Source organism: Panulirus ornatus, chromosome 3 (genome assembly GCF_036320965.1).
Source record: "Panulirus ornatus isolate Po-2019 chromosome 3, ASM3632096v1, whole genome shotgun sequence".
In the NCBI taxonomy this organism is placed as follows: domain Eukaryota; kingdom Metazoa; phylum Arthropoda; class Malacostraca; order Decapoda; family Palinuridae; genus Panulirus; species Panulirus ornatus.
The window spans coordinates 18533394-18560790 of record NC_092226.1 but is presented as its reverse complement, the minus strand read 5'-3'; the positions used below and the strand labels follow the sequence as shown (position 1 = coordinate 18560790).

Below are 27397 nucleotides of genomic sequence, written 5' to 3'. Positions count from 1 at the left end.
GTTTAGTACAGGTATGAGTTTGAATGGAGAAAACTTTGAGAAAGAGAAGTGTTTTAGATACCTGGGACTGGACATGGCAGTAAATGGAGCCATAGAAGCAGAAGTGAGTCATAGGGTGGGGAGGGAGCGAAGGTCTTAGGAGCGCTGAGGACTATAGGGAGAGAGAATGTTATCTGGTAGGGCAAAAATGAGTATGTTTGAAGGAATAGCAGAGCCAGCAATATTTTATGGATGCGAGATATTGGCTGTAGGCTGTGCAGAGGAGGGTGGATGATTGGGAAACGAAATGTTTAAGGGGAGCCTGTGGTGTGAGGTGGTTGATTAAGTAATGAAAGTGTGGGAGAGGTTTGTGGTAATTAAAAGAGTGTGGTTGAGAGAGCAGAAGAGGGTATACTGCAATGGTTTGGACATATGGAGAGAATGTTTAAGGATATATGTGTGAGAAGTGTAGGGAACAGGGAGACCAAATTGGATATGGAAGGATGAAGTGAAAAAAATTTTGAGCGGTTGGGGCCTAAGCATGCAGGGGAGTGAATGTTATGCATGCTATAGAGGGAATTGGAGTGATGTGGTATAATGGGGTCAACTTACTGTCAGTGGACTTAACCGGTTCGTGTGAAGCATCGTGGATAAACCACGGAAAGTTCTATGGGGCCTGGTTGTTGATAAGGAGCTGTGGTTTCAGTGCATTACACATGACAACTCAAGAATGGCTTTGAGCAGGTGTGGCCTTTCTTCGTCTGTTCCAGGTGCTACCTCGCCATCAAGTTTGTAAAACAAAATATTTGTTTCTTAATTCATTATTAAGAAAGAATTTTTTTGGACTACAGTTAAGAGGTTCTGTGTATGTTATAACTGTGTATGACCTATAGTGATACACTTGCCAGCTCTTCCACTAATGTTACTGGTTCTTTGTCCATTTAAGCAACATGTTTCTGTATGAGCCAGGTAATTTGTTACTTAAGATAAGGCAGCTATTACCAAGGGGGATGGGATTAAGCATTAATTTGATGGAAGTGAGTCTTTGACTGGAAGATTTTTGCGAGCCTAAATTATATAGGCTGTCTCTTAAGTGGCTTGTCTTGAAATTTTAGTTTAATATCCCATTGCAGGCTTGTGTTTCTATAGTTTATCTTTTCTCCAAATAATCATAATAATGTATCTTATAATTCAAGATTGATTGTAAGTTTGTACTTGTGCATATGCTGCTGTTTTTGAAGTTTTATGAAAATGATGCATATGATATAGATATGTGATCACCATATCTTTGTGTTTGATATATGCAAAAAGAAAAAGTAGAACTTGAATGTGAATTTATTTGATTGTAAATGATGCTTTATTTCAGTTCATAGAGTAGATCTATTCATGTATTGTTGTTCATTGATACTGGACTATGAGACTACATTTTCCTTCGAAAATTGAATTCATATTTAGTTCTGGAATTAAATTTCTATGAACTTGCATACATAGTGAAAGAGACTTGTATCTCACCATTTCACAGAAGGTTTCTTATATAAAGGAATTTTATTGTCATACATAGATGGCAGCTACCCATAACAAATTTTAGTGCTCTTGACCCACCTCACATAGATGCTATTAATTATATATTTCTTGGGTGTATTAGAATGCATATTATTCTGTTAGGGTAAATGATGAATATGTGTCTAAAATTTTCTAGGTTACTTAAAGTATTTCTATGTTCCACAGAATCGTTATATTGACAGTTTATCCAATGTAGCCCAACTACCACATGACTTTGACACTGAGCAACATCGGACAGTTTTAGCCATATCTCGTCATGAGGAGGTGATTGAACAAGCTTGGCAGATGGGGGTTACCCTTGCATCTGGCCTTGACATTATTAAGCAAGTACAGGTCTGTATACAACAGTGTCATTGACTTAATGCATTGCTGCATATATTTTTATTTAACAACTAATGAATTTTTTACAAGGCAGGCTTCATGGACATCATTAAATGGGAAGGCTTAAACAACCTGCCATAGTGTTAAGTTCCTCAAACAACCAACTATGAATAGTTCGACATGTATGAGCTAGGTTTATGTAAATTCACCCCCATAAACCCTTATTATCTTTGTAATTATTTAATTCCTCAGGTGTTTGCTCACTCTCCTGCAGGTAACAACTAATTCTTTAGTAGACCTTTTTATCCTCAGAGTAGTACACATGCCATCTATTATTTGTCAAGGATTTTCTTAGGTCATAGAGACCTTGATTTTTCTTGCTATGGTTATCATAATTTTAAAGACAAAGCTTATGAAGATAAGGAATTTACATAATTTTCCATATCTTCATTGAACTTGGGAGTTTCTCAGAATTGATACCTTATGCAGGTTTCAGAAGCACTGCAAACTTTTGAGATGCAAACTTTTCAGGTTACACAGACATCCTAATGCTTTAGCCCAAGTTTTACAGAAGTTGTAAGCTTTTATGTTTTAACAAAGAGAATGGTAATTAAAATGTAAGAAGACTACACAGTTCTTGCTTCATAGATTGTTTGTGGTTAGAAGAATCATGAAGTATTTTTTCAGGAGATTGATATTGATGTTTCAGTTCTTTTTCATGATCAGAATGCCATTCATCCATCAGTATTTGGTATTCACTGACTTAGCAGAGAACCAGCAGAGGCAAGTTGTTAGAGAAGCCTTTGATTCATAGATGGTTCTAATGTTCATTTGAGAAACTGTAATGTCCTGTCCTTTTTGTTATCAGCTTAGGACTGTATTGAGTGTGAATATACAGTTGTCTGGTAAGATGAAAAGTGCAGGTTTGATTTTAATATCGTAACATACATTGTACACTTGGGACAAGAGTCTTCCAGACATGGGATATATGTGCTGTTTCCTGTCACATATTGAATATCCTTTAGAAGTCATATGACAGTTTGAAGTATCCTTCAGCATATCCAAAGTATCTGACAGGGGATGGCACAAGTCTTTGCTTTCTAAATTCCCCTGTTTTGAATTCTCTGCTTCTCTCTGTACTCTAGTGCATAGTTTCCTCTTTAGCTGTTCCATTGCACTGGTTGTTGATGGAGTAACTTCCCTCTCCTATCATATCAGTAGTGGTGCTCCTCAGGGTTCTGTCCTCATGCCTGCTTCTTTCTTCTCTCAATATATAATTTATCTTCTCAGCCTTTTCTTAGTTAAGCTGATGATTCCATCTTACTTCAACTCACATTCCCGCCTCCTAATACTTGTTTTATTTTTTATGCTGACTATATTTCCTCTCAGTTCAGACCTCTGCAGCAGCTTGGAGTAAAGAGTTAGTAACCTTGTTGAATTTAATAGTGTTAAAATGCAATTTCTCCATTCAGTATCAAAGCACCACAATAGATCCCTGTAATAAGATAAACATATTTAGCTTAACCATATCCTCCCCTCTATCATGGAAATTCCAGATGATCACCATCACAATGTCTACATTCCAGAAACTGGGAGTGTTGTATGGTTGATGTAATTCACTTTCTTGTGAACAGGAATCCATATCTACATATTCTCCTAAGTTTTGGAATACTGCTTACATAACTGGGGTGATTCATCCTCACCCTATCCAATAACTAGAGTGAAATCAAAAGTCTTCCATTTCATTCATTCTCCTAGCATCACTCTTTTTCATCCTTTTCTTTCCTTAGGCTGTGATGTTGCAGGTCTCTCTATTCTGCTGGTATTATTTTGGCCATTGTTCTCATGAGCTGTTTGCATGTGCCCCCATCCCCTCATTTACTGTCAATCAGCTATGCTTGTAAGCATCATGAAGCAGACAATCTTCTGCAACTTCTCTTCACTCTCAGCAAACAACATAGGCTTGTCACTATCCACCATACCTCACCACCACACTCCACCTTTCCAACCCCATTCCCTAGTTTTGATTTCATCTCTCTTATCACTCCATCCATATATATGTTAAAAAACCATGGTGACATCACACAGCCCTGCCTCACACCCTTATATATACTGAAACTTTTGCTCAACTCTCCATTTACTCCTCTATAGAAGGCTTTTGCACCATCCAACAGTTTTCCCCGACCCACATATCCCTACATCCCCTAAAGCATTCCATTCAACTCTGTCTTAAGCTTTCCTAAGATCCATTTAAGGTGCTTACAGCTTACCTTTTGCTAGACACTTTTCCACAGTTACAGCTTACCTTTCGCTAGATACTTTTCCACAGTCATTCTCATTGCAAAAATTTGATCCACTCCTCCCCTACCTTTCCTAAAACCCCTTGCTCCTATTTTTATGCATTTAGTCACTTTCATTGCCTTCATCAGTCAACAATCTTGCAGGCAACTTTTCCTGGTATACTTAAAAAATTTATTCCCCTATAATTGCTACATACATCCATAGCACCTTTTCCTTTGAACAAAGGAACAATAATAGCTTTCACCCAGTCATTAGGCACAACTTCTTTTTCCATCCTACATTACATGGAAATTATTGATTCACAATTTAGTTATACCTTAAACAGATGATTTAAGTGATTCTGTTACATCTGGTATGTTGATATTATATGATGATTTTTTTTTTTCCAGAATGGTGAAGTAAACCTGCATGACTATCAGCATATAATTGCTGAAACGGACACGTTACCTGAGCTGGTTGCTGTACGTGGGTTAATTAGGAAACGGTTCCCCAACTTAAAAAATGGTGATTATCTCTAAGGTTCTGTATTATATAATTGTATAGATCTGTCTTATTTTCACCAGTGTTGTTTTTAAATCTTTGAACTTGCTTTTCAACAGAACATTTATACCACCCTCACTTATCATTCACCCGATATTTTGTAGTGTGTTCTTATTATATGATTGCATATACTGGTTCTTAGTTCTTCATTTCATCAACTACAGATTTCTTTTTTTCAGTGTCGTGATCTTTGTATATACCTTTGTACTGTGATTTTTTAGTTTCACTGTCTTCTCTCAAAGGTATTCTGTTGTTATGTCTCAGCCATCCTTATAATATTTGAAAAAAAAGTTTTGTTTGTGTGTGTGTATACTTACTTTCTGCCCCTGATGTCCCATCTGTCCTTGTAGAACTCCTGCAACACTCAGAAAGCCAGCCCTGTCTACTGATTGGGACCATAGGTCATAAAGGCAGCAGGTTTGGATGGTATTGCAGTGGAATTTATTAAAAAAGGGGGTGACTGTATTATTGACTGGTTGGTAAGGTTATTTAATGTATGTATGACTCATGTTGAGGTGCCTGAGGATTGGCGGAATGCGTGCATAGTGCCATTGTACAAAGGCAAAGGGGATAAGAGTGAGTGCTCAAATTACAGAGGTATAAGTTTGTTGAGTATTCCTGGTAAATTATATGGGAGGGTATTGATTGAGAGGGTGAAGGCATGTACAGAGCATCAGATTGGGGAAGAGCAGTGTGGTTTCCGAAGTGGTAGAGGATGTGTGGATCAGGTGTTTGCTTTGAAGAATGTATGTGAGAAATACTTAGAAAAGCAAATGGATTTGTATGTAGCATTTATAGATCTGGAGAAGGCATATGATAGAGTTGATAGAGATGCTCTGTGGAAGGTATTAAGAATATATGGTGTGGGAGGCAAGTTGTTAGAAGCAGTGAAAAGTTTTTATCGAGGATGTAAGGCATGTGTACGTGTAGGAAGAGAAGAAAGTGATTGGTTCTCAGTGAATGTAGGTTTGCGGCAGGGGTGTGTGATGTCTCCATGGTTGTTTAATTTGTTTATGGATGGGGTTGTTAGGGAGGTGAATGCAAGAGTTTTGGAAAGAGGGGCAAGTATGAAGTCTGTTGTGGATGAGAGAGCTTGGGAAGTGAGTCAGTTGTTGTTCGCTGATGATACAGCGCTGGTGGCTGATTCATGTGAGAAACTGCAGAAGCTGGTGACTGAGTTTGGTAAAGTGTGTGAAAGAAGAAAGTTAAGAGTAAATGTCAATAAGAGCAAGGTAATTAGGTACAGTAGGGTTGAGGGTCAAGTCAATTGGGAGGTAAGTTTGAATGGAGAAAAACTGGAGGAAGTAAAGTGTTTTAGATATCTGGGAGTGGATCTGGCGGCGGATGGAACCATGGAAGCGGAAGTGGATCATAGGGTGGGGGAGGGGGCAAAAATCCTGGGAGCCTTGAAGAATGTGTAGAAGTCGAGAACATTATCCCGGGAAGCAAAAATGGGTATGTTTGAAGGAATAGTGGTTCCAACAATGTTGTATGGTTGCGAGGCGTGGGCTATGGATAGAGTTGTGCGCAGGAGGATGGATGTGCTGGAAATGAGATATATATATATATATATATATATATATATATATATATATATATATATGTATATTTGCGTGTGTGGACGTATGTATATACATGTGTATGGGGGGGGGTTGGGCCATTTCTTTCGTCTGTTTCCTTGCGCTACCTCGCAAACGCGGGAGACAGCGACAAAGTATAATAAAAAAAAGAATATATATATATATATATATATATATATATATATATATATATATATATATATATATATATATATATATATATATATATATATACCCTGAATGCTTCTCAAACCCTGGTTCAGTTCGTTGACTATACATTACATTATTGCATTTCACTCTTTCCCATGTACATCTTTCATCCTCCTGCAGGTTCAGGCCCTGATTGCTCAAAATCTTTTTCACTCCATCCTTGCTTTCATGATGGTGGTGGATGAAGTGCTTCCTTTGATGTCCTCTTGAGAGGTCATTGTTCTGATACTCTTATGAGGGGTATCACTTGCTGCCTGTTCTAGGGGTAGGCATCATGTAGATACTTCCTGTGGAGGTGGTACCCTTTGGGTGATCCTCCCCTTGAACCCCTTGTAGGTTATTCTTCTAGGAAGAATCCTTCAGTTACATGCCTGAATGAATGTCCATTGAGTGGCTCTGACAGCCAAAGATTACCAGCTCTTTCTTTGGAGCAAAGTAATGAAAAATCAAGAAAAGATAGAATTTTTGTTCAAAACCAACTACTTTAGAGCTAAGTGAGAATGAGTCATTGAATGATGAGTTGGTTAGATTCATCCCATTAATCTCCCATATTGCATAGGCATGATCCTAATCAAGTTCAATCATCAGTGGGTAAAATCGAAAGTTGGAGGAACTCCTTATATTAAGTTCATAGTTTCATAAAATGCTGGTTTTTTATTTTTTTTTATTTTTTTTTTTTTTCATACTATTCGCCATTTCCCGCATTAGCGAGGTAGCATTGAGAACAGAGGACTGGGCCCTTGAGGGAATATCCTCACCTGGGCCCCTTCTCTGTTCCCTCTTTTGGAAAATTAAAAAAAAAAGTGAGAGGGGAGGATTTCCAGCCCCCCGCTCCCTCCCCTTTTAGTCGCCTTCTACGACACGCAGGGAATACGTGGGAAGTATTCTTTCTCCCCTATCCCCTATGGTTTTTGATAGATAGCATTTTAAAATTGAACTGTAGAGACATATGGTTGTATGTAGAAGATCTTTAAGTTTTATTCAAGAAAACTCTCCCCAAAATCCTTTGCCTGCAAGAAGCTAAGCTGGCAAATAAGAGCTAAGCCATTTGATAAGACTATAAATTTTGTAAACCTGTCTCTCCACTTGGTAATAGGAGGAGCCAGTATTATTGTAAAATCAGAAATCAGTCCTGTTGTATTTCCTTTGAGCATTAAGAGTAAGTTTAAGATATGAAATTATTGTCTGCCACTTACACCTTCCTCCAGAAGGAGAGGTGATTTATACTGATATTTTCAACAATGAATAAACTACTAACCCTCATTAATTTTGCTTGATGACTTCAGTGCACACAGCTTGTAATAGGATGGAGAGTGCAGTACCCAGTATGCAAGGATATTGATTGAAAACTTTCTATGAAACATAGTTATTGTTTTTAATGATGGTAACCATATTTATGCACTGAATAACTTTTTGATGTTGATCTTTCAGTTTGTTCTAGAGAGGACTTTTCTAGAGTTCAGCTGTTTAATTATTTAAGACCTTCATGATGGTAATCCCTCTAATCCTTTGAGTATAACAAAAAATTGTACATAAAAAAACCCTCCTAGATGGAAATTTGTGATGGCTTTTAGTCTCTTGAACAGTGTGAATTTTTTTAGTGTTGAAGAAGCATATGATTATTTAGTAAAACTCATATTAGATGCAATTAAGAATAGCATTCTTAAAACCAAGACCAAAAAGTCATGACCGTCTCTCCCATGATGAAACCAATCTTCAGAGAAGCATCACAAGATTATGAGATCTGCTAACTGAATGTTAAGGGATTATAACTCTGTTTACAAGGTTAATTTGTCAAAGAAAGTATAAAAAAAACAATTATGAAGCCAGAAGTGTCGCTTGGATAAATGATGTGGAGAATATCAACTCCAGTACCAGACCTAAAAAATATTGAAAAAGAACAAAAAAGTAGGTTGGAAAGTGGTCTCCCACCCCTTTCCTTTCCTTAATAATCAAGGCAATAAAGAAGATGAACCTTCAGGGAGCTTCAGGAAATTAGATGAAGACCTTTCTCATATTTGTTTCTCCCAATGATGAAGAGGACTTTTATGTAATGAGCCATTTCATACGAAGGAAATAATATTTTGCTCAATCACGCACTGAATCCACTTGCAAGAGAGGGTGAAAAGCAGTATGTTATCGTACAAACTCCTTTGTTGATGAGTCTTTTCATATAAAGTAATAGTGTTTTACTTTCATGAGCTATGTCAAGCCAGAGGCAGACCACACTAGAACAGCACATAATACCCTGACTCATTGGATAAGGTGAGACAGAGTGAGTAGATGATCTGTGCAGGATAGGGGCAAGTGAATTCACTGATAGGGGAGAGGGGCAATGGAGGATGTGAGAAGTCAAAAGGATATATATGCTGCAGTGAGGACAGGCTTGAAACTTTATTTGTATTTTGAAGGTGATTTGTAACAGGCAGTGTTGTGCTAAGCATACCACTGTTTTGCTCTGTCATTCTATATAATTGGTGTTTTTAAACATTTTATATAATTGGTTCCATTACTGTAAGATATATAATCTACAAACATTTCCATTCACAGGCACTGCTGGCAATAATATAATACCTATTATAGAACGCTTCATTAAAGGTGTTGAATATGAAACTGCCAAAGACAAATATCATCACGACTATGCAACAATAGAAGCACAATTTGGCAAAGTAAGTGATGAATTGTTAGCTGTTTTCTTAGTGACTGATCATTCATGAAAGAAAAATAGTAAAGATACTAATTTGGTTGTGATTAGCCACTTTATTTCATTCCAGTTCAGAAGCTTGAAACTTTATAAGACTCAAGCAGACTGATGATGTGAGAGACTAAAGCCTGTGTTTAAGAGGGCAAGGAAATAAACTCAAGATTGATGTGAGTTAGAATGAAAATGAATTGCAAGAGGTGGATAAGTTTTAGAGCTTATGCACCTGGTAATAAGAAAATTGAAGAAATGGATGCTTCTTGGAAGAAGCTAAGTGCTTGGGCAGTTTTGGTGCTAAGGATTGAAACTTAGTGCTTGAGGACATGATTGCATGTGTGTATGAATTGATAGTTTGGGGTATAATTAAGGGGTTTAAGATCCCTAGTGTAAATGAATATTGGAAAAAGCTTACTAAGATGTATACTGAAAGAGAAATGATGTTTTAGATTATGTGGTGTTAAGAAGGTGCACACATGCATACACAAGTGTGTGAGTGGGATTTGGAGCCAGTGAGGATCATTGGATAACATGCTAAGTGACAAGCATAAAAATGGAAAGTTATTGGATGTGAACATGCTAAGAGGAGCAGCAGATTGAAATCCTTATCATTTCTTGATGGAAGTGAGGTTTATTAAGGTTTTCGGAAGTTTTAGGAAAGATGGAATTACATGTATGAAAGAAGTGTGAAAGTAAGCTATCTTGGAAAAGTGGTTTGCATGTAAAGATAGACATCTAGTGAAGAGTGAGACTGGGGGAGAGTAAGTGAATTTAGGGAGTAGAAGAGGATTGAAATGTATGTTGAGAAGCAGTGCTTAAGCACATAGGCTAAGTGTGTGGCATGCTGAGGTTGGGGTATGGATGTTTAGGAAAGGGAGTGAGTGACGTAATAAGAAAGTTGAACCACTAGTGAAGAGAAATGGGGTTATATGAATGATATCTGCAGGGAATGAGTGTGAGTGATGGGAGTATAAAGGAAAGTAGTAGGGTGCAATATGAGTCTAAAAATTCACTTTTTGGACTCGTACCTAGACTTGTCTCAGAAAATCTTTGGGCAGTCAGTGATGAGCATGGTGAAAGATTTCACCAAGACATTTTGGACATGGAAAAGCAGTGCTAGGGAAAGTGGAGCCCCTCTATGTTGGCAGATTACTGCTGGACACTAAGGAGGGATGTTCCTGAGGTGAAATATAGCCAAAAATCATACACTTCTACATTTTAGAGGTAATTTTTTTTGTGTAATACCAGCCTTATTTATGATCGAGTAGAATTTAATTGTTTTGTCATATAAAAGCCATGCCTGATATGAAAATTTGAAAAACATATTCGAATTCAGTAGAAACTTTCTATAAGGTCCACCTATTTTAGTTAGTGGAACAAAAAGAAGTTTAAGATTTTGTTCACCACTGTAATTAATGATCGCATTTCAAAAAGCTTTTGCCATTTTTTGTTTCATATGTATCAGGTATATGTCAGCTCATGGAAGCATGATTATATCTGTTATAGAAGATATAGCAGTTATATTACAGTTTTAAGAGGGAAAGTTTTTTTATGCTAATATATTCCCAGAGCAGTGTGGTTTCAGAAGTGGTAGAGGATGTGTGGATCAGGTGTTTGCTTTGAAGAATGTATGTGAGATATACTTAGAAAAGCAAATGGATTTGTATGTAGCATTTATGGATCTGGAGAAGGCATATGATAGAGTTGATAGAGATGCTTTGTGGAAGGTATTAAGAATATATGGTGTGGTAGGCAAGTTGTTAGAAGCAGTGAAAAGTTTTTATCGAGGATGTAAGGCATGTGTACGTGTAGGAAGAGAGGAAAGTGATTGGTTCTCAGTGAATGTAGGTTTGCAGCAGGGGTGTGTGATGTCTCCATGGTTGTTTAATTTGTTTATGGATGGGGTTGTTAGGGAGGTGAATGCAAGAGTTTTGGAATGAGGGGCAAGTATGAAGTCTGTTGTGGATGAGAGAGCTTGGGAAGTGAGTCAGTTGTTGTTCGCTGATGATACAGCACTGGTGGCTGATTCATGTGAGAAACTGCAGAAGCTGGTGACTGAGTTTGGTAAAGTGTGTGAAAGAAGAAAGTTAAGAGTAAATGTGAATAAGAGCAAGGTTATTAGGTACAGTAGGGTTGAGGGTCAAGTCAATTGGGAGGTAAGTTTGAATGGAGAAAAACTGGAGGAAGTAAAGTGTTTTAGATATCTTGGAGTGGATCTGGCAGCGGATGGAACCATGGAAGCGGAAGTGGATCATAGGGTGGGGGAGGGGGCGAAAATCCTGGGAGCCTTGTAGAATGTGTGGAAGTCGAGAACATTATCTCGGAAAGCAAATTGGTTATGCTCGAAGGAACAGTGGTTCCAACAATGTTGTATGGTTGCGAGGCGTGGGCTATGGATAGAGTTGTGTGCAGGAGGGTGGATGTGCTGGAAATGAGATGTTTGAGGACAATGTGTGGTGTGAGGTGGTTTGATCGAGTAAGTAACGTAAGGGTAAGAGAGATGTGTGGAAATAAAAAGAGCGTGGTTGAGAGAGCAGAAGAGGGTGTTTTGAAATGGTTTGGGCACATGGAGAGAATGAGTGAGGAAAGATTGACCAAGAGGATATATGTGTCGGAGGTGGAGGGAACGAGGAGAAGTGGGAGACCAAATTGGAGGTGGAAAGATGGAGTGAAAAAGATTTTGTGTGATCAGGGCCTGAACATGCAGGAGGGTGAAAGGAGGGCAAGGAATAGAGTGAATTGGATCTATGTGGTATACCGGGGTTGACGTGCTGTCAGTGGATTGAATCAGGGCATGTGAAGCATCTGGGGTAAACCATGGAAAGCTGTGTAGGTATGTATATTTGCGTGTGTGGACGTGTATGTATATACATGTGTATGGGGATGGGTTGGGCCATTTCTTTCGTCTGTTTCCTTGCACTACCTCGCAAATGCGGGAGACAGCGACAAAGCAAAAAAAAAAAAAAAAAAATTCCCAGAACTATCACTTGAAATTTTTGGTATTTTTTGGGGTGTTACTTGATTTGCTTGAAACCTTTAGTATTGGGACTGTTTTTCATGCTGAATGTGAATCTTGTGGTTGAAGTATTATTTCAGGGTCATTAGGGCCTGTGATTAAATGTTACATTTTAAGAAGATTGTGTCAGTATTCATTACATATTTGTCAGTTGTCTGTTGGCTAGGGGAAGCCATATGAGATACTTTCCGGATGATTTTAAGAAGTGTTTCATCTTGTATTTCAAAGTTTTAGAGGATTTTTGTGTGGGTGTGTGTGTGTGTGTGGAGAGAGAGAGAGAGAGAGAGAGAGAGAGAGAGAGAGAGAGAGAGAGAGAGTAGAAAATCCCCTGAACTATTATCTGCAGTTTTTGGTATTTACTTGAAAACCTCAGTATAAGGAGTATTTTTCATGCTGAATATGAGTTTGAAATATTTTTTGGTAGTAAGGCCTTTAATTGATGATTACATTTCAATAAGATTTTGTCATTATTCATTTCATTTTTGTCTAATATCTGTTGATATATTTTCCATGATAATTTCAAGTATAGAACCATTTTGGTATCCTATATTACAGGTTTAAAAGAAATTGTTTTGGGCTTAAAAATTCCCTGAACTATTACCTTCAATTTTTTTTTTTATTTTTTGGAAGGTATTAGATTTGCTTGTATAAGTATGAACTCTTGTTTTCGTGCTGAATACAAATCTTCAGGTTGAAATATTGTTTGGGATCATATAAGGAGATTGTGTCATTCTTTGTTTCATGTTCGTCTAGCATCTGTGGGCTAGGGGGAGCATTTTGATATATTTTCTTTGGTAATTTCAAGTATAGAACCATTTCATTATGCTGTAATACAAAGTTGAATTATGAATTTTTTGGGGAAGAAAATATCGTGCAATTTTTTTCTATTTTTCGGTGGGCACTAGATTTGCTTAAAAGGATAAGCTCTGTTTTTGGGGTCAAAATATTGTTAATGGGTCATTAAGGCCAGTGATTAATTATTACATTTTGAAAAGATTGTCGTCATTTTTATTATTTACCGTTTATCCCTCGGATTGGGGAAGCTTCATGAGATATTTTTCATGATTATTTCAAGTATAGAAATGTTTCATTATGTAATAGCTTAATTTTTAAGACTTTGTTTGTCCAAAAGTTACCTTGAACTTTTACCTGTATTTTTAAGTGTTTTTCGAGTGTACTAGATATGCTTGAAAACCAAAGTGAGAAGTGTTTTTCATGATGCACACAAATCTTGAGGTTAAGATATTGTTTAGTGGTAAGTAATTATTAAGTATTAAGTAATTAGTTAATGATTACATTTTAAGTGAAAGAAGAGAGAGGTGTTTGGACAATTTGGGATATGTATAAAAGAAAGCGGCAGGAGATCAAGAGAAAGGTGCAAGAGGTGGAAACGAGGGCAAATGAGAGTTGGGGTGAGAGAGTATCATTAAATTTTAAGGAGAATAAAAAGATGTTTTGGAAGGAGGTAAATACAGTGCGTAAGATGAGAACAAATGGGAACATCAGTGAAGGGGGCTAATGGGGAGGTAATTACAAGTAGTGGTGAAGTGAGAAGGAGATGGAGTGAGTATTTTGAAGGTTTGTTGAATGTGTTTGATGATAGAGTGGTAGATATAGGGTGTTTTGGTCGAGGTGGTGTGCAAAGTGAGAGGGTTAGGGAGAATGGTTTGGTAAACAGAGAAGAGGTAGGAATAGCTTTGCGGAAGATGAAAGCTGGCAAGGCGGCGGGTTTGGATGGTATTGCAGTGGAATTAAAGATTTATTAAAAAGGGGGGTGACTGTGTTGTTGATTGGTTGGTAAGGATTCAGTGTATGTATGGCTCATGGTGAAATGCCTGAGGATTGGCGGAATGCGTGCATAGTGCCATTGTACAAAGGCAAAGGGGTTAAAGGTGAATGTTCAAATTACAGAGGTATAGGTTTGTTGAGTATTCCTGGGAAATTATATGGAAGGGTATTGATTGAGAGGGTAAAGGCTTGTACAGACCATCAGACTGGGAAAGAGCAGTGTGGTTTCAGAAGTGTTAGAGGATGTATGGATCAGGTGTTTGCTTTGAACGTATGTGAGAAATACATAGAAAAACAGATGGATTTGTATGTAGCATTTATGGGTCTGCATAAGGCATATGATAGGGGTGATAGAGATGCTTTGTGGATGGTATTAAGAGTATATGGTGTTGGATGTAAGTTGCTACAAGCCATGAAAAGTTTTCACCAGTGATGTAAGGCATGTGTACGAGAAGGAAGAGAGGAAAGTCATTGGTTCCCAGTGAATGTTGGTTTGCAGCAGGGGTGTGTGATGTCTCCATGGTTGTTTAATTTGTTTATGGATGGGTTGTTAAGGAGGTGAATGCAAGAGTTTTGGAGAGAGCAGCAAGTATGTAGTCTGTTGTGGATGAGAGGGCTTGGGAAGTGTCAGTTGTTGTTCGCTGATGATACAGCACTGGTGGCTGATTCGGGTGAGAAACTGCAGAAGTTGGTGACTTGAGTTTGATAAAGTGTGTGAAAGAAGAAAGCTGAGGGTAAACGTGAATAAGAGCAAGGTTATTAGCTTCAGTAGGGTTAAGGGACAAGTTAATTGGGATGTAAGTTTGAATGGAGAAAATCTGGAGGAAGCGAAGTGTTTTAGATATCTGGGAGTGGATTTAGCAGCAGATGGAACCATGGAAGTGGAAGTGAGTCACATGGTAGGGGAGGGGGAGAAGGTTCTGGGAGCGTTGGAGAATGTGTGGAAGGTGAGAACATTATCTCGAAGAGCAAAAATGAGTATGTTTGAAGGAATAGTGGTTCCAACAATGTTAAATGGTTGCGAGGCATGGGCTATAGATAGGGTTGTGCGGAGGAGGGTGGATGTCTTGGAAATGAGATGTTTGAGGACCATATGTGGTGTTAGGTGGTTTGATTGAGTAAGTAATAAAAGGATAAGAGAGATGTGTGGTAATGAAAAGAGTGTAGTTGAGAGAGCACAAGATGGTGTGTTGAAATGGTTTGGTCACTTGGAGAGAATGAGTGAAGAAAGACTAACAAAGAGGATATGTGTTTCAGAGGTGGAGGGGACGATGAAAAGTGGGAGACCAAATTGGAAGTAGAAGGATGGAGTGAAAAAGATTTTGAGTGATCAGGGCCTGAACATACAGGAAGGTGAAAGGCGTGCAAGGAATAGAATGAATTGGAATGACATGGTATACCGGGGTCGACGTGCTGTTAATGGATTGAACCAGGGTATGTGAAGCATCTTGGGTAAACCATGGAAAGTTTTGTGGGGCCTGGATGTGGAAAGGGAGCTGTGGTTTCGGTACATTACACATGACGGCTAGAGACTGAGTGTGAACGAATGTGGCCTTTGTTGTCTTTTCCTAGCGCTACCTTGCGCGAAGGGAGGGGTGTACCATTTCATGTGTGACATGGTAGCGACAGGAATAGATGAAGGCATCATGTATGAATATGTACATGTGTATATAAGTATATGTCTGTGTATGTATATGTATAGCTGTGTATATGTGCGTGTGTGGGTGTTTATGTATATACATGCGTATGTGGGTGGGTGGGCCATTCTTTTGTCTGTTTCCTTGCGCTACCTCACTAACGTGGGAGACAGTTACAAAGTATAATAAATAAATAATTTATCAGGTATCTATCGGCTATTGAAAGCTTTACGGGGTATTTTCCAGAATTGTTTCAAGTATGGAAGCTTTTCATTGCGTTATATTCGAAATTGAAAAGAAATAATTTTTTTGGCTGGTAATTACCTTGCAATTTTTAAGTATTTTTTGGAGGGTACTAGATTTGCTTGAAAACCTAAGTATGAAGACTATTTTTCATGCTGATTATGAATCTTGAGGTTGAATTATTTTGAGGGGTTCATTAAAACCTGTTATTTATGATAACATTTTAAGAATGCCATTTTTTTCTGTGATTGTCTGATATATTTTGGGTGGGGGAAGTACCATGAGATATATTTCTGGTAAAGAAGCATTCATTATGTTATATTACAGGTTTGAAAGAAAAGATTTTTAAGCTAAAAAAAATGCATCCTACACTATTAATTGTAGTTTTTGGTATTTTTTTTTGTATGGTACTAGATTTGCCTGAAAACTCAAATATGAAGATTATTTTTCATGATAAATACTGATCTTTGGGTTGAAATATTGCTTGAGGGTCATTAAAGTCTGTGATTATTTATTATATTTTTAGGAGATTGTCACTATTCTTTTCGTATTCATTATTTATCTGTCGTTTAGGGGAAGCATTATGAGATATTTTCCAAGCTTATATCTAGTACAGAATCGTTTCATTGTGTTGTATTATTGGTTTAAAAGAAAATGCTTTTAAGCTCAAAGATAGTCTGTACTATTTTGTAACTGCAGTTTTTTGTAGGGTAGTAACTAAATTTGCTTGGAAACCTAAGTATGAGGATTATTTTTCATGGTGAATATGAATCTTGGGGTAGAAATGTTGGTTGGGAATCATTAAAGTCCTTAATTGATTATTACATTTTAAGAAGATTGTGTCATCATTTGTTTCATATTTATCAGTTATCTGTTGGCTAAGGGAAGCATTATGAGATATTTTCCATGATTATTTCACCTGTAGAAGAAATTCATTATATACTTTTAGAAGAATAAGTTTTTCGGTTTAAAAACAAATACCCTGAACTATTACCTGCAATTTTTGGTATTTTTAAATGTACTAGATTTGCTTGAAAACCTAAGTATGGAGGACTATTTTTCATGCTGAATACATTTCTGGGGTTGAAATATTGTTTGGATGTCATTAAGGCCTGTAATTAGATATTACATTTTACAAAGATTGTCAGCTTTCTCGTAGTTATCAGTTGTCTTTTGGTTGGGTAAGAATTATGAGATGTTTTCCATGATTATTTCAAATGTTGAAGTGTTTCATTATGTTATATTACAGTTTTAAAAGAAAAAGTTTTATAAGCTAAAATATACCCTGAACTGTTACCTGCTGAATAGGAATGTTAGGGTTAAAAAATTTTTAAGGTCATTAAGACCTGTAATTTCTGATTACATTTTAAGAAGATTGTGTCAATATTCTTTTCATATTTATTAGTTATAAGAAAGTAAACTAGATTGATATGGGTAAAACTGAAAGTGGACGGATAGAGATGGGTGATTATTGGTGCATATGCGCACCTGGGCATGAGAAGAAAGATCATGAGAGGCAAGTGTTTTGGGAGCAGCTGAGTGAGTGTGTTAGTAATTTTGATGCACGAGACCGGGTTATAGTGATGGGTGATTTGAAAGCAAAGGTGAGTAATGTGGCAGTTGAGGGAATAATTATGTACAAGGGGTGTTCAGTGTTGTAAATGGAAATGGTGAAGAGCTTGTAGATTTATGTGCTGAAAAAGGACTGGTGATTGGGAATACCTGGTTTAAAAAGAGAGATATACATAAGTATACGTATGTAAGTAGGAGAGATGGCCAGAGAGCATTATTGGATTACTTGTTGATTGATAGGCACGCGAGAGAGACTTTTGGATGTTAATGTGCTGAAAGGTGCAACTGGAAGGATGTCTGATCATTATCTTGTGGAAGCGAAGGTGAAGATTTGTAGAGGTTTTCAGAAAAGAGAGAATGTTGGGGTGATGAAAGTAAGTGAGCTTGGGAAGGAGACTTGTGTCAGGAAGAACCAGGAGAGACTGAGTACAGAATGGAAAAAAGGTGAGAACAAAGGGCATAAGAGGAGTGGGGGAGGAATGGGATGTATTTAGGGAAGCAGTGATGGCTTGCGAAAAAGATGCTTGTGGCATAAGAAGCGTGGGAGGTGGGCAGATTAAAAAGGGTAGGGAGTGGTGGGATGAAGAAGTAAGAGTATTAGTGAAAGAGAGGAGAGGGGCATTTGGATGATTTTTGCAGAGAAATAATGCAAATGAGTGGGAGATGTATAAAAGAAAGAGGCAGGAGGTCAAGAGAAAGGTGCAAGAGGTGAAAAAGAGGGCAAATGAGAGTTGGGGTGAGAGAGTATCATTAAATTTTAGGGAGAATAAAAAGATGTTTTGGAAGGAAGTAAATAAAGTGCATAAGACAAGGGAGCAAATGGGAACTTCAGTGAAGGGGGCTAATGGGGAGGTGATAACAAGGAGTGGTGATGTGAGAAGGAGATGGAGTGAGTATTTTGAAGGTTTGTTGAACGTGTTTGATGATAGAGTGGCAGATATAGGATGTTTTGGTCAAGGTGGTGTGCAAAGTGAGAGGGTCAGGGAAAATGATTTGGTAAACAGAGAAGAGTTAGTAAAAGCTTTGCGGAAGATGAAAGCCGGCAAGGCAGGCGGGTTTGGATGGTATAGCAGTGGAATTTATTAAAAATGGGGGTGACTGTATTGTTGACTGGTTGGTAAGGTTATTTAATGTATGTATGATGCATGATGAGGTGCCTAAGGATTGGCTGAATGCGTGCATAGTGCCATTGTACAAAGGCAAAGGGGATAAGAGTGAGTGCTCAAATTACAGAGGTACAAGTTTTTTGAGTATTCCTGGTAAATTATATGGGAGGATATTGATCGAGAGGGTGAAGGCATGTACAGAGCATCAGATTGGGGAAGAGCAGTGTGGTTTCGGAAGTGGTAGAGGATGTTTGGATTAGGTGTTTGCTTTGAAGAATGTATGTGAGAAATACTTAGAAAAGCAAATGGATTTGTATGTAGCATTTATAGATCTGGAGAAGGCATATGATAAGAGTTGATAGAGATGCTCTGTGGAAGGTATTAAGAATATATGGTGTGGGAGGCAAGTTGTTAGAAGCAGTGAAAAGTTTTTATCGAGGATGTAAGGCATGTGTACGTGTAGGAAGAGAGGAAAGTGATTGGTTCTTAATGAATGTAGGTTTGCGGCAGGGGTGTGTGATGTCTCCATGGTTGTTTAATTTGTTTATGGATGGGGTTTTTAGGGAGGTGAATGCAAGAGTTTTGGAAAGAGGGGCAAGTATGCAGTCTGTTGTGGATAAAAGAGCTTGGGAAGTGAGTCAGTTGTTGTTCGCTGATGATACAGCGCTGGTGGCTGATTCATGTGAGAAACTGCAGAAGCTGGTTACTAAGTTTGGTAAAGTGTGTGAAAGAAGGAAAGCTGAGAGTAAATGTGAATAAGAGCAAGGTTATTACAGGACAGTAGGGTTGAGGGACAAGTCAACTTGGAGGTAAGTTTGAAAGGAGAAAAACTGGAGGAAGTGAAGTGTTTTAGATATCTGGGAGTGGATTTTGCAGTGGATGGAACCATGGAAGCGGAAGTGAATTATGACATAGGGTGGGGGAGGGGGCGAAAATTCTGGGAGCCTTGAAGAATGTGTGGAAGTCGAGAACATTATCTCGGAAAGCAAAAATGGGTATATTTGAAGGAATAGTGGTTCCAACAATGTTATATGGTTGCAAGGCGTGGGCTATGGATAGAGTTGTGTGCAGGAGGGTGGATGTGTTGGAAATGAGATGTTTGAGTACAACATGTGGTGTGAGGTGGTTTGATCGAGTAAGTAATAATAGGGTAAGCGAGATGTGTGGTAATAAAAAGAGTGTGGTTGAGAGAGCAGAAGAGGGTGTTTTGAAATGGTTTGGTCACATTGAGAGAATGAGTGAGGAAAGATTGACCAAGAGAATGTATGTGTCAGAGGTAGAGGGAACGAGAAGTGGGACACCAAATTGGAGGTGGAAGGATGGAATGAAAAAGATTTTGAGTGGTCGGGGCCTAAACATGCAGGCGGGTGAAAAGTGTGCAAGGAATAGAGTGAATTGGAACGATGTGGTTTACTGGGGTCATCGTGCTGAACCAGGGCATGTGAAGCGTCTGGAGTAAACCATGGAAAGTTCTGTGGGGCCTGGATGTGGAAAGGGAGCTGTGATTTAGGTGCATTTTTACATGACAGCTAGAGACTGAGTGTGAACGAATGTGGCCTTTGTTGTCTTTTCCTAGCGCTACCTCGCGCACATGACGGGGGAGGGGGTTGTTATTTCATGTGTGGCGAGGTGGCGATGGGAATGCATAAAGGCAAACAGTATTAATTATGTACATGTGTATATATGTATATGTCTGTGTGTATATATATGTATACGTTGAGATGTACAGGTATGTATATGTGCATGTGTGGACGTGTATGTATATAAATGTGTATGTGGGTGGGTTGGGCCATTCTTTCGTCTGTTTCCTTGCGCTACCTCGCTAATGCTGGAGACAGCGACAAAGCAAAATAAATAAATATATTTCAGCCCAGGGAAGAATTATATTTTACATGATTATCTTAAATAAGGAAGTGTTTCATTATGTTAAATTGCAGTTTTAAAAGTGGATTAGTTCAAAAATTACCATGAGCTATTTTTTGGAGGGTACTAGATTTGCTTGAAAACTAAGAATGTGGGCTATTTTCCTGCTGAATACAAATCTTTAGGGTTATATTATTGTTTAGGGATCATTAAGGACTGTATTTGATTATTGCATTTTATGAAGACTGCGTTGTTACTATTTTTGTATTTATCAGTTATCTCTCGGATAAGGGAAGTCTTATGAGATATTTTCCGTGATTATTCCAAGAAAAGTGGAGAGTAACCGATAAATAGCCATGTTCTATTAGTTCTTACAAATTCCCCAGAATTATTACCTGCAATTTTTTTTTTTTTTTATATTTCCCTTAGGGTACTACATTTGCTTGAAAACCTTAGTATAAGTACTATTTTTCACACTGAATAAAGCTTGGGATTTAAATATTGTTTGGTGGTAAGTAAAGCTTTTAATGAATGGTTACAGTTTAAGAAGATTGTGTTGTTGTTTCGTAGTTATCGGGTATCTGTCAGCTAGTGGAAGCATTTTAATATATTTTCTATGGTAATTCCAAGTATAGAACCATTTCATTTTGTTATATTCCAGGTTTTAAAGACAAAGTTTTATATGCTAAAAATACCCTGAAATGCTTGCTACCTGCAAATTTTGGTATTTTTGGAGAGTACTATAGTTGCTTCAAAACTGAGGCATAAGGACTGTTTTTTGTTGAAATTTAGGGGACATTAAGGCCTGTAATGAATGTGTGAATTTATAAGAAATTTGCCCTTATTCAGTTCATATTTACTGGGTATGTCAGGTGTTGGAAGCATTATGAGATATTCTCTACGATTCTTTCAAGCATAGAAGTGTTTCATTATGATGTATTAGAAATTTGAAAGGAAATATTTCGGGGGACTTGAAGAGACTCAGGACTGTTAACTGGAATTTTTAGTACTCTTTTGGAGAGTACTAGTTTTTGTGCATAACCTATGAGGATTTTCATGCCGATTATGAATCTTGTGGTTGAATTATTTTTTTTTTTTTTTTTGGGGGGGGGGGGGGTCAGTAACATCTGTAATTTATGATAACATTTTATGAAGATTGTGTTATTTTGTGTAATTATTTGATATACTTCAGGTAGATGAAGCATTGTGAGTTATGCTGAATATGAATCTTGGTGTTGAAATATTGTTTGGTGATAAGTAAGGCCTTAACTTAATGATTACATTTTAAGATTGTTTCGTTATTCTTTTCATATGTAGTGGTTATGTGTTGGCAGAGGAAGCATTATGAGATGTTTCAATGATTATCATGCCAACAGATATACTTGATATAAATTATGAGATATTTTTCAAGTTTATTTCAAGTAGAGAAGCATTTTATCTCGTAGTTTGTTTATGGATGGGGTTGTTAGGGAGGTGAATGCAAGAGTTTTGGAAAGAGGGGCAAGTATGAAGTCTGTTGTGGATGAGAGAGCTTGGGAAGTGAGTCAGTTGTTGTTCGCTGATGATACAGCACTGGTGGCTGATTCATGTGAGAAACTGCAGAAGCTGGTGACTGAGTTTGGTAAAGTGTGTGAAAGAAGAAAGTTAAGAGTAAATGTGAATAAGAGCAAGGTTATCAGGTACAGTAGGGTTGAGGGTCGAGTTAATTGGGAGGTAAGTTTGAATGGAGAAAAACTGGAGGAAGTAAAGTGTTTTTGATATCTGGGAGTGGATCTGGCAGCGGATGGAACCATGTAAGTGAATCATAGGGTGGGGGAGGGGGCGAAAATCCTGGGAGCCTTGAAGAATGTGTGGAAGTCGAGAACATTATCTCGGAAAGCAAAAATGGGTATGTTTGAAGGAATAGTGGTTCCAACAATGTTGTATGGTTGCGAGGCGTGGGCTATGGATAGAGTTGTGTGCAGGAGGGTGGATGTGCTGGAAATGAGATGTTTGAGGACAATGTGTGGTGTGAGGTGGTTTGATTGAGTAAGTAATGTAAGGGTAAGAGAGATGTGTGGAAATAAAAAGAGCGTGGTTGAGAGAGCAGAAGAGGGTGTTTTGAAATGGTTTGGGCACTTGGAGAGAATGAGTGAGGAAAGATTGACCAAGAGGATATATGTGTCGGAGGTGGAGGGAATGAGGAGAAGTGGGAGACCAAATTGGAGGTGGAAAGATGGAGTGAAAAAGATTTTGAGTGATCGGGGCCTGAACATGCAGGAGGGTGAAAGGCAGCAAGGAATAGAGTGAATTGGATCGATGTGGTATACCGGGGTTGACGTGCTGTCAGTGGATTGAATCGGGGCATGTGAAGCGTCTGGGGTAAACCATGGAAAGTTGTGTGGGGCCTGGATGTGGAAAGGGAGCTGTGGTTTCGGGCATTATTGCATGACAGCTGGAGACTGAGTGTGAACGAATGGGGCTTTTGTTGTCTTTTCCTAGCGCTACCTCGCACACATGAGGGGGGAGGGGGATGGTATTCCATGTGTGGTGAGGTGGCGATGGGAAAGGCAGACAGTGTGAATTGTGTGCATGGGTATATATGAATGTGTCTGTGTGTGTATATATATGTGTACATTGAGATGTATAGGTATGTATATTTGCATGTGTGGATGTGTGTGTATATACATGGGGGTGGGTTGGGCCATTTCTTTCTTCTGTCCTTGTGTTACCTCGCAAATGCGGGAGACAGCAACAAAGCAGAATAAAAATAGTTTGAAAAGAAAAGGTATTTGGGCTATGAAGTACCCGAAACTATTACCTGCAATTTTTGATATTTTTGGAGGATATTAGATTGCTTAAAAACTTCAGCATAAGGATTATTTTTAATGATGAATATATTTCTTTTATCAAGGAGTTGCTGTGCACATTTGTGTCAGGCAGTATATAGTTTCCTTGTTTTACTGTTGTTTTATTTTCTCTCATATTTGGAAAATTATTTTAACTGGCACCATAAGGGTCCTGAGGGTGTCATTTATGGGGAGTTTATTGCAGTTTACTGGCTTGTAGTTTGAATTTAGCAAAAGGAGACCATTTGTACATTTGGGCAGTGCTATGCTGTTTCAGAGAAAGTATAGTGATAATGTTAAGGAAACTAATAATATTAGGATTTACGTGTGTAAATATTTCTTATTTTCAGTTGAATATGTCAGATGAACAACTTGAAGAGAACTTAGCATCACTCCTTAATGATGTGGAAAGCCAAAGGCCTCATAGAAAATCAAATCAGCTCATTACCCAGGTAAGATGTCATATATGTCTCTCCTTTTTTTACACTGTCAGATCTCATCAGTTTGACCGGTTAGATGTAGTGAGACATTTTACCTTGTAAAAGCAGAGACCATGACAAGAAATAATGTTATATTAAAGAATTTTTTTAGTGATAGTAGCTCATGATGTGAAATAAGATAAAAATATTCTGATGCGTGATAAAAAAGTTCCTTGGCCATGATGTTTGGTCTGTAAACTGCTAAAATATGCATCTCTAGGCACAATTCGCTTGTGCTTCAAATACAGGACAGTTTGCATTTGTCTTAGTGATGTGACTGTTTATGCAGCTGACAACATGTGGTGTTGACAATAAGGCCTGCTCTGGATTTGATTTTGGCCGCTCGTACATGTTTATATGAATACCCAACTGTCCATTTGTGTGGAGGCTGCATTCTTTAAGAATGCCATGTAACTGGAATCCACACAGTAAGAACTAATAGAACATGGCTATTTATCGGTTACTCTCCACCCCATCTCGCCACACACAAAGTAACAGCTGACCAGATAATGTTGAACAGAAGGAATTGCCCAAAACACATGCGACAGAAACTGTTGAAAATAGTGGGTTGGGAGAAGCAGTTTTCTGATGTTGGTCCATGGAGTCTGAGCATGATGACTGATGTAATAGGACAGGAACCTTGGAATATTATAACAAAGGAGCCCTAGAAATTGAGCAAATCTGTAGATAGAATAATGTGCAATGTTAGAAAGAGAGCAACCATGAAGATTTAAGGTCAATTGACATACATCAGTGCCACATCTGCTCAGTTCATCATTGTCAGATGAAAAATATCATTACTTTGAATATGGCTGACGAAATCAAACATGATTGGCGCAGTACCACATTTTAGCCGTCAGTGTCTGTTGCATATCCCTACTGTGAAGTTGTGTATGATCGCCAACGATATTTTTGGTATTTCATGGACAGCGGATGAGTTTTGTAGTGTAGCTTTTCATGAAAATTATTAAACTTATTCTGAATGACTTTTTTGGATATGAATGAATAATAATTACTACGGTGCTTGTAATATTTTACTTATATCAGACGAACTGTTAAATATTCCTCCGGTGTTATAGCCTTTTTTCCAACAGGTGTCTTGCTTTTTTTTAAACAACCTTCTATTTTATCGAGCAATATGTTAAATAATTTTCAGACATTCTAAAATATTGAAAAAATTTAATTCCATCATCTATTAATTCCTTGTATAGGATAGCAAACTGTCCTTCACTTTCTCTTTTCTTCCACCCTGATCCTTTTCCTCATCTAAAATTATGGTGATCATTGCCAATTCCAGGTCTGTAAACTTTGCCATCTTGGAAATCACTGATTTCAAACTGTATGGGTATGTGTGAATTGGCTTGGATTTCACAGACTCATCACTGATACGAGTTAATATACCTCTATGGTCCAGATAATGCAGAGCATATAGGATCATTAGAGAAAGCCTATAACAGAAGTTAATGAAACAAAACTGTTATACAGCCCTAAAGTGGGTGGCACAGATGGTTGAGGGTTGATATTAGAAGCTATGGAATTGAAAGATGCAGTAGCAGGGAAGTGTGGACTTCTTTGTAGAGATAAGTTCTCACAAAAGACTATAAACATGAACGTTATCGTACTTTATAACCTGCATTTTCACGTACATATTGTTGCTTTTTCCTTAAATCCTTGTCTCCCCCCCCCCCATGCCCAGCACTAATACAACTTAACCACTGTTGGTAAGCATGGCTCTCACGATTGCACTCGGAAGTGGCAGCCTAAGGTGTTGACTGGATGAACCCTGATGTATGGATGTGTGTTCTTGCCACTAGACACATTTTAATCTCTTGTGGTTTAAAGAAGAAAAAGCTGATGAGATAACATTACAATGAATCATTAAGAAAAACAGTGCTAACCAAGGTATATCTTTATAGGTATTACAACTTCAAAATTAATTGTATTTTACTGTTGCACTAAATATTTGTCTTCACAGGTTGTTCTACGCAGTCCTCCTAGCTTTGAACAATTCAAAATTGATCATTTAGCTTACATTAAGGATAAAACTCCAAGCATGGCAGTTGCAGCAGCAGTATGAAAAAAATAAATTATGAAAAGCAGCCACTTCCATAAGGATATATAATACATCAAAGACATTCAAGAATTCATGACTATTCGGAACCTTATGTGATTTTTATGAGGAATTTCTTGAGCAGTCATTTTATATTCTATAATGTGTTTAAATGTATTTCCCAGTTAAAATTTATTGCAATAAAAAATAATATGTCTTCTCTGTTTTATTCATGTACCCACAAGAGAAATAATGATAATAGGGATAGGGGAGAGAGAATACTTCTCATGCATTCCCCACATGTCATACAAGGCAACTAAAGGGGATGGGAGTGGGGGCTAGAAACCCTCCCCTCGTATTTTAACTTTCTAGAAGAGGAAACAGAAGTAGTTATGTATGTGTATATATGTATATGTGGCAGTTGAGGGAATAACTGGTGTACATGGGGTGTTCAGTGTTGTAAATGGAAATGGTGAAGAGCTTGTAGATTTGTGTGCTGAAAAAGGACTGGTGATTGGGAATACCTGTTTTAAAAATAGATATATACATAAGTACACGTATGTAAGTAGGAGAGAGGGCCAGAGAGCGTTATTATACATGTTAATTGATAGACGCGTGAAAGAGAGGGATATCTGATCATTATCTTGTGGAGGCAAAGGTGAAGATTTGTAGAGGTTTTCAGAAGAGAGAATGTTGGGGTAAAGACAGTGGTGAGAGTAAGTGAGCTTGGGAAGGAGACTTGTGTGAGGATGTACCAGGAGAGACTGAGTACAGAATGGAAAAAGATGAGAACAAAGGACGTAAGGGGAGTAGGGTAGGAATGGGATGTATTTAGGGAAGCAGTGATAGCTTGCGCAAAAGATGCTTATGGCATGAGAAGAAGCGTGGAGGTGGGCAGATTAGAAAGGGTAGTGAGTGGTGGGATGAAGAAGTAAGATTATTAGTGAAAGAGAGGAGAGAGGCATTTGGACGATTTTTGCAGGGAAATAATGCAAATGAGTGGGAGATGTATAAAAGAAAGAGGCAGGAGATCGAGAGAAAGGTGCAAGAGGTGAAAAAGAGGGTTGGGGTGAGAATCATTAAATTTTAGGGAGAATAAAAGATGTTTTGGAAGGATGTAAAGTGCATAAGACAAGGGAACAAACGGGAACATCAGTGAGAGGGGGTAATGGGGAGGTGATAACAAGTAGTGGTGATGTGAGAAGGAGATGGAGTGAGTATTTTGAAGGTTTGTTGAATGTGTCTGATGATAGCGAGTGGCAGATATAGGGTGTTTTGGTTGGTAAACAGAGAAGAGGTAGTAAAGCTTTGCGGAAGATGAAAGCCGACAAGGCAGTGGGTTTGGATGGTATTGCAGTGGAATTTATTAAAAAAGGGGGTGACTGTTTTGTTGACTGGTTGGCAAGGTTATTTAATGTATGTATGACTCATGGTGAGATGCCTGAGGATTGGCAGAATGCTTGCATAGTGCCTTTGTACAAAGGCAAAGGGGATAAAGGTGAGTGCTCAAATTACAGAGGTATAAGTTTGTTGAGTATTCCTGGGAAATTATATGGGAGGGTATTGATTGAGAGGGTGAAGGATGTATAGAGAGAGCATCAGATTGGGGAAGAGCAGTGTGGT

General features: G+C 38.1%; 1 protein-coding gene across 1 annotated transcript in view; it reads left to right on the top strand.

Moving 5' to 3' along the window:
* Positions 1–25991, top strand: part of mRpL1 (mitochondrial ribosomal protein L1) — a 45950-nt gene extending 19959 nt beyond the window's left edge. The window contains exons 5-9 of the mRNA XM_071684869.1: positions 1708–1875; positions 4554–4668; positions 9045–9163; positions 23596–23697; positions 25700–25991. Coding sequence (XP_071540970.1) covers positions 1708–1875; positions 4554–4668; positions 9045–9163; positions 23596–23697; positions 25700–25801 — 606 coding nt within the window. The 3' untranslated portion in view covers positions 25802–25991. The remainder of the gene's footprint in view (positions 1–1707; positions 1876–4553; positions 4669–9044; positions 9164–23595; positions 23698–25699) is intronic.
* The last annotated feature ends 1406 nt before the right edge of the window (positions 25992–27397 follow it).